We start from the raw sequence: 10,634 nt of genomic DNA, 5'->3' as shown, positions 1-10,634 counted from the left end.
GTTCACCCTCAGCTGTGTCTGCTAGGCACAAATCTGCACCATTGCATAATGACAAAACTACAGGAGCTGGTTCAGCAGCTTTCACTGACTAGACAAACTTGGGATGACACAGCTGTTCCCACAGTTATGACTGCAACATACTTGTTTTTAATAGCTTTAACACTGACTACATGCAGCAGCAGCAGTAGTGTGTGTGTGTGTGCAGCGATAGTTTCACTGGCTGAGCGCTGTAGTGAAGCTGCTGAACTCCTAAATAAACAAACAAGCACATCTGTCAGAGAAGGACAGCAGGTTCAGATAGTAACAGCTGGACTCATCCGCAGATTGAACCGCAGCAGCAGCCAAACATACATCCAGGCAGAGCAGCTGCAGCTGTGCTCGCGACCAGCAGCTGGAAACCATAAAATGAATAACGAGCGATAAATGCATCCAGTCTCACATCATCTCTCACTTCGTTTCAATAAACTGGCAGCATGTTATAACTGGTCCAACATACCAATATTCACATTGATCAGAAGGAATGTAAAGTATACTGCAAGGTCACACACACAAAAAAACACATTAACTCATCTTTATAGAAGAATAAACACCTCTCATTTTCCCAGTTGGCCTTTTTTCACACAAGACATTAAAAGAAGGAAAAGCACAGTTGTGAATAATTCAGGTAATGATGGCTAATTTCCTTTTGAGCTGATTTGCTTCCCCGCTTAACTAGCTCTAATATAACAGCCGCTCAGCAGTTTCCACACAACACTGACGGGTGTAGTGCAGAAAAATGTGTGACACTTTGTACTGCAGCATTCTTAGCTGAACGTATGAACCCTGTTTTCCTTCCACCACTATACGGTGCGTAAAAACACATTTAACAATGTTAAACAACAATATATGCAGCAATTTAGCCAAAATGACTGTTATTATTTGCACCTGTGCTTTTCAAAGTCAAATGTCTCATGTGAAAAAGGCCTGCAGATTATTTACTCTCCTAATAGCCAGGAAATTGAAATTAAACTGCTCCTACTTTGCAGGAGAATTGATTTAATCTGGCCTTGACACATTTGTTTTAAAAGTGGTGCAGAAACTTGTGAGAGTCAAAAGCTGATGTGTGCGCTGGATATAAGAGGTTTAATTACTGTGCATTAAACAGCACAGATATTATTTCTACCCTTGTCTTCATTGAGAGATCTGGAAAATGACAATTTAAAGGTGTAGAACGGTTGTTGATTGAGCATATTTAGATCATGAACACCAGGCTTTTCGTCAGCGCACACAATATAAACAGCTAGTGGACCACAAGAAGATATTTGTTGAATTTCACAAAAATCTGATTAGATTAGAATCGCATACTTCCCCTTTAAGGAGGTTTAAAGTTTGTGGAATTGGACCTGAGTTAGAGTCCTGAAACATCTCATTTGTTCCATGATAAGGTTGAAAAATTCATCTTTTAGGAAGATGTCCCAACTTACAAATGTATCTTGTTACTCCTGTTAAGTAAGAAGGAGAAACATTTACAGTTTACTTGTTGGTCATGATGCGATTTACACAAAGGCTCAAGTACGTAGCCGCTGCCATCAGCACTTCACTCTGATTCACTCACTCTGATCGTGACATGCTGAATGTGTTGTATCCCACATTTGCTGTCGATCGACAACAGCGTGGGCTCCGTCCAGATTACCAGGACTAATGAGACCTGACTGCTAACAGAGTGGGAGTGCAGCGCCAAAGCCAGCAGGGACGGTCGAGTCATAACAGAGGATAGCAAAAGGTTGGGAGAAATTACTCACACACAGCAAATCTCCTACGAACTTCTAAAACTGTGAAAGAGGAGCAGGACTCTGACGTGTAGTCGGTGCCAACACTAATGGAGACATTAGCAGAGGACTGAGGCGACCTGCTGACAGCTAACAGAGGTCAACAGCTTTCAAATGAGACTCTTGGACCAGACCGATGAGGCAGAACTAATGTGGCTGCACGTTTTGATATTTTGAGACTTCAACAAACAGACCATTTCCGTCGGGACAACACGAGATCACATCTGTGACGCGTAGGAGAAACATTGAGCTGACAGTAGTGCAAATTAAAAATAAAAAAAAATGGACAGAAGAGGATCAGATTTCTGTCGCCGCGATCTCATCAAAGTTGATCTCGTTACCGCTGCCCTCGTCGTCCTCTCTGCTCTCCAGTTCCAGACTGAGCTCCTGCAGAAGCTGCTCCAGCTCTCGGTTTCTGCGATACATCTGCACATAGTTCTGCTGCAGCTGCTTCTGGTAGCGGATCACTTTGTCCTTCTCCTCCTGCCAAATCTTTCGCTCCTCCTCGAAGCTTCCCGTTTGCTGCTCGGCCCTCTGACGCTCGAAGGCCAACTCGGACCTCATCCTGTCCATCTGCACCTTCATGTTCTGCAGGGCTTCAGAGCTGCTCTGCCGCTGGGCCTTGGCCTCATCGCTCTCGTAGGCCAGCAGGTGTTCCTCGGCTTCCTGGAACACCTGACACTGTCTGTTTCCTGGCCCCTGATTGGCCAGAGCCTCTCTGAGATGAGCCAGCTCTCCCTCCAGACGCGCCACCTTTTCTCTGAGCAGCTCCGCCTCACTCTTGCGACGCTGGAGCTCGTTTTCGCACACCTCCAGCTCCAGGGTCCGTGTTCGGGTTGTGCCATGGGCCTCCTGGAGCTGCACCTGGGTGTTGGTCAGCTCGCCGCGAGTCTCTCTGAGTTGACCTCGCAGCGACACGATCTCCCCAACACGCTGAGCCAACTCACCCTGCACCTCCTTCAGCTGCTGTTTCAGCAACGAGATCTCCCCCGACTTCTGACACACCTGAGGGGAGAGAATCATTCAGGATGGATGTTCAGTTTGAGGGAGCAAAGATATGAATAACACAGCGTAAGCACAGCACAAGAATAGCTGTAAGTCCACATTTCATACCTTTCTTCCTGTATCTTGTTTAGTATGTGAAGAAGGAATTACTTTATCTTTGAGAACGGTGCATGTAAGCTTCTTCAACACAAAAGTGAGGGATTCATGATCATGGTATACTAACACTAGGACACGTGCCACCACAATGTCCAATTATTTTCCATCTTTGTCAGCAACAACTCAGAAACTTGTCCAAATTCCAGACAGGCTTTGTATTGTGAAAACTTGTTTTTTCTTTTTTTTTTTTACTTCATTTGTTGACTCTTTCTGGTTGTGGTAAAGCTCAACCTGTGTGTCTAGCTGTGGAGACTGTTTCAGATCCAAAGATAAGCATAAAAATCAAATACAACTCTTGTTCAAAGAGGCTGAAGTACACGATGCGATCAAAAACTTGGTGGTGGTCATGATCACGCACATGCAACCTTTGCAGCAACAAACAAACGTCACTGGTGATAATAATTCGGTCTGCAGCTACAAACCAGGAGACCAAACAACAGCTTTCATAATGGAAGTGTCTCCAACACCGCAGAAGGCACATCAGGTCAGGAGCACCAGGAGCATGTTCACGAGGTTGTGCACTAAGAATTCGTCCCCCAGGGTTGGACTATAATTGGAGAACCTTTTTAGCCACATGAACCCAACCGTCATACTCCACCTGTACTACTCGCCACATTTGAATCCCTGCGACATCTTTTTCTTCCCCAAAACGAAATCTAAGCAGATGTTTACACAACAGGAGCGTTACAAGTATGGCATTAGCTCTGCATCAATCCACAGATAGAACGCATTGACAAAGTTGGAATCCAAATTTAAATCAGGTGCTGATTTTGCTTTTTGTAAACACAGTCACATAACAGTCACACCTCGTAGAAATGCTTCACGGCTTAATTATCTAAAAATAGCAGAGACAGAGTCAATTTTACAAAGTGCCTCGAAAGACTGTGTCTCCTGCAACACTCACAACACTCCCTGGAAGTCCCATTATGTAAAGCATGTCAAGCACCATCTGCGACTCACACTGAATTTCTTAAACTTTGTCAGAACGGTGACCCTTTAGCTTGACATTAATTTTGGGGAAGAGGAAGCAGTGCAGGTTGGGAGTGATGATGGTGTTTTTGTAACCAAAAAAACAAAACTGTGCATATTCACTGCACTGAGACACATTGCACTGGAACATCCACATACCATGACATCACGGTTCACGTTGTTTGCACCAAATGTTTTTCTGCAAACACCTCAGGACTTTACAGTCAAACTCTGCCTTGACTGTCCAACCCTGGGGGACAAATTCCCAGTGCACAAACATGTGAATGTTGAAGAAAACAGCTCCTGGAAGACCCACTTCAAGTTATTGGTGACGTTCCTCCACATGACAGTCGGATCATCCCATCTATCCATTATCTATACACTGCTTAATCCTCACTAGGGTCGCTGACTTAGGACGAAGGCAGGGGACACCCTGGACAGGTCACCAGTCTATCACAGGGCTACACTTAGAGACAAGCACACTCACATTCACACCTATGGACTTATTTAGAATCACCAATTAACCTCAACATGTTTTTGGACTGTGGGAGGAAGCCGGAGAGAACCCACGCTGCACGGGGAGAACATGCAAACTCCACACAGAAAGATCCCAGGTGTCCTCACCGGGACATGAACCGGCGACCTTCTGGCTGTGAGGCAACGGTTCTAACCACTGAGACACCTTGCAGCCCACAGTCAGATCATCAAACAGCTTATTGATCTGTGTCTTGTGCTGGTGAAGACACAGAGGCATCCTGTCGTGTTGGTCTGCATGACTATCTGATTTTACCAGCTGCAACAATGTGACGAAGGCCCCAAAATCTTCATCTACACTTGAACGTTTCTACATTCTGTATCAAAAGACAAAGTAGGAATTGAACTGCACTAAACTTAAAATCCCTTTTCAATACTGATTGTTTACACTAAGTAATTAAGCGCATCCATTAACACATAATAGACAAGTTGCCACGGTCGGCTTGATTCTCTAAAATAAAAGTTATGCTGTAATTTGCACAGTCTGAACAATACTGACTTTAGTGGAGGATAAGAAACTGTAAAATCAATGCAGATAGCACAGCGATAAACTTAACAGCCCAAACCTTTTCCCTTTATTGTGCTCATTACTCGCTGAATAAAATTTCAGTGTCCCTGAGCTGAACACAGCAGTCGGTTGAAGAAAACGCCCGCTCACCTCCCACTTGGTCTCCTCCAGTCGAGGCCCCAGCTGGATCTTCTCATGCTCGTAGGAGGTGCAGCGCTCCTCCAGCTGCTCCCTCTCCTTCAGAAGCTGAGCAAAGTCCTCCTGCAGCTTCTTCTTCTCCTGCTGGAGCTGGTAAACCTGCAGCCACGGCACCAGAAATAGCGTTTTAAAAAAAGGAACGCACATGCAGATTCACTCACGATGGAGCTTATGTGACTCATGTACCCTTCGGAAAAATGATGGCAATGACAGCTGTGGAGTGGAGTCAACAAAGACTAGTTTAGCTGCACAGCGGAATGCGCAGCTGATGATTGTATCGTAAAGGTTGGGTACAAACTGAACAGATAACAAAGAGGCATCAAAATGTGCATAAGTCTTAGCTTAAATTGCTTTTAAATCTTACAAGAGAAAAAAAAAACACATCTATTTCTTGTTGCTAAAAGTTGCAGATTTTGCCACTACAAGCCTGAAATACAGTCAAGTGTATTGAATTAAAATACCCGGTTTTCACAAGGAGTTTGTCCTTAAACACTCAATTTGGAAAAGAATAAATTCCCTCCCCAAGCTGCACTGAGGATCAGGTCCGTCTTCCAGGACGGGATGCAGAGACGTGACAGATTTATAAGATTAACAACTGACATGAAATTATAAAATGTAAACATTTCAACAATATAGGAGGACGTCAACCAACCTCTACACGTCGGTGAATATAACTTCTTATCTGTTGTATTTTGTATTTTACGATTCTGCTTCTTTGAGGACCAGGTGGTTAAAGTTGCTACATCAATCCTGCTTAATCAATGCATGAATCAGTCAATAAACTGTATTATAGTGTGACAGACACAGGACACATATTCACTTTAAATTAAAAGATTTTTCTGGTTATACTGACTTACTTTATGGACTTTTACAGTGTGGTATTAGTACTTTAAGTAAAAGATAGAGTACTTCCGCCACTACTGACCATCTGTCAATTAAGGTAAGCAAACATTTAAGGTCACGAGACAATCACCTGCTAATCGAGCAGCTCCGAGTACGTTGACTGATAATGATGCTAGACTCACTATTTATTAAGACCAATGCAGCTGTCATGGTCGTGTAGATGAATAGTGACAGATATACACTGTTTATTTGAAGGTAGCCCGATTAAGGAACCGATAAGCAGAATCATGGAACTCATTCTCTTTGCCTGACCCAATTTATTTTCCACCAAAAAGTGACTTTAATGGTTTGATGCTTCCAAAAGTGAATTTTTGATCCTGGAAGCAACAGGTGACAAAACAGTCCCACCACTGAGTTCTTTAATTGTTATTGTGGAGCTTTTAGTCACATCATATGATCTTTCTCATGAGGGGAAGTGTGTCCAGTTGTTGTAGAATCCTAGATGTCCAAATTTCCATTTTTTTGATGACATAAACAACTTCTGGTCGGCTGCTAACTGACCTTGTGTTGAGACGGTTTAGCCAATAACTTACACTTCATTTGCAGAGCTGATTTTCTAACCAGCAGCTGCTGAAATGTAGAAAAATGAAGCTTTTTGTCAGAGTTTCTGACCTGCAGCTGAAGCACCTGCTGAGCGCGCTGGGCCTTCTGGGAGGCGACCTGCATCCTGGTGGCACAGCCCTGCCTCAGCTCCTCCAGCTCCAGCTCGAAGCGCTTCTGCTTCTCCTCATAAACCTGCAGGACAAGACGGACCAGCGGGAGGCAAAGAGGTCAGAGTGCAAATCTGATTTGATTATTAAAAGATCAGTCTTTCACCCACCTGACAAATCGCAGCTTCGTTCTCGTCCAGGTTGTCTCTGAGCTGCTGCAGCTCCAGATCTCTCTCTCTCAGTTTGTCCTCCAGGTCCCTCACCACACCTTCATAACCCTCCACTGGTCCAGGAGAGCGACCGCTGGAGCCGCTGTCCGACAGAGGCTGCCCCCGGCCGCTTAGCGACCCGGAGCCAGTGCTCTTACTGGAGGATGATCGGCCACTGTCAGAGTTGGAGTGTCCATGCGCGCTGACCGGCGGAGCGCTCTTCATGGGCTCCAGGTGGCCGGCCGAGGCCTCACCGGACGCCAGGCCGTAGCCGGCGTTGTTGTAAGGCGGCAGGCTTGACAGCGAGTTGCGGCCCGAGTCGGACAGTGAGCAGGACTGACTGCTGCCGCCGACGTTCCGGCCGCCACTGTAGGAGCTGCGCTTCTCAGAGCAGGAGGGCGACACCTCTCTGTGGGTGGGGCTCAGCAGGTTCAGGTTGTTTTGGCTTTCTGGTGCGTTGGCACAATGGCGAGGAGACAGATATTGCATCGAGGTGCGGCTCTTGGGAATGACGGGTTTGAAGGCAGTGGGCCGCAGCACTGTTTTCTCCATGTTCTAGTGGAGGAAGAAACATGGGATGAATGTAGAAAGGCAAGCAAGAATCAACAACACGTACATCTAAACACTAGAGTTACAACAATCAGAACAGTTCATGGTGATGATGTAAACTTTATGTCGAGCATCAGAGATTTTAACAAACCAAACTCCAACTTTAAAGATGATAAGTCGCTTAGACGCTGAGAAATACAAAGGTGGTCTTTCATCGACAGCTGAGCAGATCTTCTGTGGATGAAGATGATGTGATATATGACTGAAAGTAAGGATCAACTGATGACTAGTCTGGCCTGTTTTTTTTCTCTTCAAATTATTAGCAGGTTCTCTGTGTTTTTTGATCTTGTCTCATTTTTACTCACTGTGTTCTTACTGCTATATAAAATCCTGAACCTCTATGCAAACAGGACAACCACTACTGTAAGTAGAGAAAACTCAGAAATGTCTTCTGTGTAAAATAACAAAGTTATAATGCCATTGATCATACAAAAAGACAACACAAAGACTAAAGTTGAATTTCTGTCTTATTCTTCTTTCTTTCTTCTTTTATTGTTCTTTTTTTTCATTCTTACTAAACTGAAAAAAAAATGGAATAAACAAGTGCAACATTTTTCTAAGTGTTATCAGGTGTCTACAAGCTGTAGATAATTTGCTTTTTACATTTTAATTTGTTTCCACACTTGTCTCCTATCTGCTTTGTGTAAACACATCCTGCAGTTCAACCACAAAGTCTTGTCATGTGACTTTTGGTTGTAGCCAAGTCACTAACAGTTTGACAGTTTCTACAGAGTCTGGTTTTAGCAAATGTTGTATTATGGAACTATTTTTAAACGAGACATGTGGAATGAAGAGATTTCAATGAAGTATAGGCTTAGATTTACTCACTCACTAGATGAGTTGTTCAAGGACCATTGGCAAGTTCAAAATTTGAGGAATATCTTTGTTTTTACAGTTTCTGGCTCTGTGAAATAATGTTATTTTGTTGACCATTCTCTTGACAACATGCCTTTCAAATACACCGATGCCCTAAGGTTCAGAGATTTAAAAGTAATTATTTTTTAAATGTGTTATTTTGGCTCTATACATGTTGAAAAGCTCGCTTTTAAATAACATAAATAAACAAAGACATTTCCATTAAGTTTCATGCTTGAACTTGTGTTATTTGACATTTTTCCACTTAGATTTTTACTGCAAATGTATGTTTGTTTACTCGATTACAGTCATTGGTGTCGGCTCTAAAAGAAAACCACATTCATTCATCCATCCCTAATCGAAAATTCAACGGCAACTAAATGGACCTTGAAGAGTGTTGACTAAAATGAGAACATCTCTGGTTAAATAAACACTGAACACTGGGATTCCTTGATGGCATCATCTGATATCTGCACCCTTATCTGATTGTTTTATACTCTGGATGTGAACTGATGCTCCAATGGAAAATCACCGTGACCGTGTTAATACACTCAAAGACTCACCTTCTCCAGTTTTCCTGACACTGGGATCAGTTTTGGAGGAGGCCCCCCCAGGTTTCCATTCAACCCTGATCCGTCTTTGACCTCATCTGCGTCACTTCCTGGACTGCCCGGTGTCACGTGGTTATCGTTCCAGTCGCCTACGTAGTCCTCGTTCACGTACGTGTAGTTCCCGTTGCCGCCCTCCTTCTCCAGCCCTCTGCTGGTTGTGGAGCTCTGCTTCTTCAGCGGAGGGACGCTCTGCAGCAGCGGGTCCTGGGGCGACTCGGGGCCCAGGCAGGAAGCTCCCGGCGTGGGCCGTCGGCCTCTGGCTCCCAGCTCCACGCCGGAGCGGTGGTCCTGGTAGGGGCCGGGCCGGGCGCTGATGAGGCTGCTGACAGAGCCCATCGGATCCAGGGTGGAGGGCGGCGGGTTGATGGGGGGCGACGGGCCGGAGGGGTGACGTCTGCGAGCTCCTCCGCTCAGGCCGGAGCTGTGGGGCTCAGCAGATATGGGCAGAGCCTGAACCAGGGCCATGGTGGCGGCTCAGAGGGGTCACTCGCTCTGAGAGACACAAACAGGGTTTAACAGTTATTCTCTGTGTTTATCAGCGGTGTTTACACGTCATTTGAGATAAATCCACATCTTGTCTTTGGTCTTCCAAGACAAGAACACTGATTGCACACCATATTTATTAAGATGCTCTTGGACACTGTGGACCCTCCTGAACTGGACTTATTAACTTATTAAATACACCCAAACTGTCTACAGCCAATAGTAGGAATTCAAATGTAATGTCATGGCAGCCTGGTGGTGTGTGGGGAGTTTTAGTTTTTTTGTCTTCTTGTTATTCTTGCTGTCGTTTTTGTTTTATGTGAAAAGCTGTATGTTTAAATTAGAATTATTTGTAATTGCTTTCAGAACCTCAATTTAAAAAGACAATAAATGAAGATGTTCATGTCAAATCTTTAGTCTCGCTGTCTTAAGTATCTGTAAAAGCAAGTTTCAAGTGAGGTTTTGTCGTTGAAGTTCACTCAAAGTCTACTTAAAGTGAGACCTGCACCAATTAATTTTACCTAATTGACTCCCCGCCAACTATAAAATTAATTGCCAACTATTTTGATATGTTACTTGCGTAATTAAAAAAAAAAAATACAGGCAACATTTTCTGATTCTAGCTTGACAAACACAAGTATGTTTCTTGAATTCAGGATGTTTTATTTCAATATTTTGTGGACCCGAATAAAAGATTAATCAAGAATTATTTTTATAAATTGTTTGCGAAAAAGAGGTTGAAATTGTTTGATTACAGCTTCTTAAATGTGAATACTTTCTGATTTCTTTCCCACTTTATGACAGTAAACTGAATATAATCAGGTTGAGAACAAAACAAGACATTTGAGGACGACATCTTGGATTTTGGGAAACACTGATTGAATTTTTTTTTTTTTTTAGCATTTTCTTACATTTTGTAGCGCAAAAAATGTGATTAATTTCAAATAATTAAAATAATTGTTAGCTGCAGTTTCAAGTTTCCGGTCAGTTAGAGACAAATCCAGACTGGGGCTAAACAATTCATTGAACTCAATTTAAAATTTGAAACAAAGCAATTAGCAAATTGTAAAAACTGCAGCCAATGATTTTACAAATTCATTCCATCATCCTCGTGACAATCACTAATTGTGGTGTCA

The 10,634-nt window shown here is 43.5% G+C and overlaps 1 protein-coding gene across 1 annotated transcript; it reads right to left on the bottom strand.

Moving 5' to 3' along the window:
- Positions 1-1,956: 1,956 nt before the first annotated feature.
- Positions 1,957-9,504, bottom strand: LOC103376234 (leucine zipper putative tumor suppressor 2 homolog). Its single transcript, XM_008306609.1, has 5 exons — positions 8,968-9,504; positions 6,902-7,495; positions 6,694-6,816; positions 5,131-5,277; positions 1,957-2,813 (listed from the first exon to the last, which is right to left on the bottom strand). The coding sequence occupies exons 1-5, from the start codon at positions 9,478-9,480 to the stop codon at positions 2,106-2,108; spliced, it is 2,085 nt and encodes a 694-aa protein (XP_008304831.1). The 5' UTR covers positions 9,481-9,504; the 3' UTR covers positions 1,957-2,105.
- Between the last annotated feature and the right edge of the window lie 1,130 nt (positions 9,505-10,634).

This window comes from Stegastes partitus, unplaced genomic scaffold (genome assembly GCF_000690725.1).
Source record: "Stegastes partitus isolate 25-593 unplaced genomic scaffold, Stegastes_partitus-1.0.2 Scaffold3724, whole genome shotgun sequence".
NCBI classification, from domain to species: domain Eukaryota; kingdom Metazoa; phylum Chordata; class Actinopteri; family Pomacentridae; genus Stegastes; species Stegastes partitus.
This window is presented reverse-complemented; position numbering and strand designations above follow the sequence as displayed.

Coding starts and splice junctions, on each gene's coding strand:
- LOC103376234 (XM_008306609.1), bottom strand. CDS start 9,480: ATGGCCCTGGTTCAGGCTCTGCCCATATCTGCTGAGCCCCACAGCTCC. Junction 6,817..6,901: donor ACGAAGCTGCGATTTGTCAG/GTGGGTGAAAGA, acceptor CTTGTCCTGCAG/GTTTATGAGGAGAAGCAGAA. Junction 2,814..5,130: donor TGGAGGAGACCAAGTGGGAG/GTGAGCGGGCGT, acceptor CTCTCCCCTCAG/GTGTGTCAGAAGTCGGGGGA.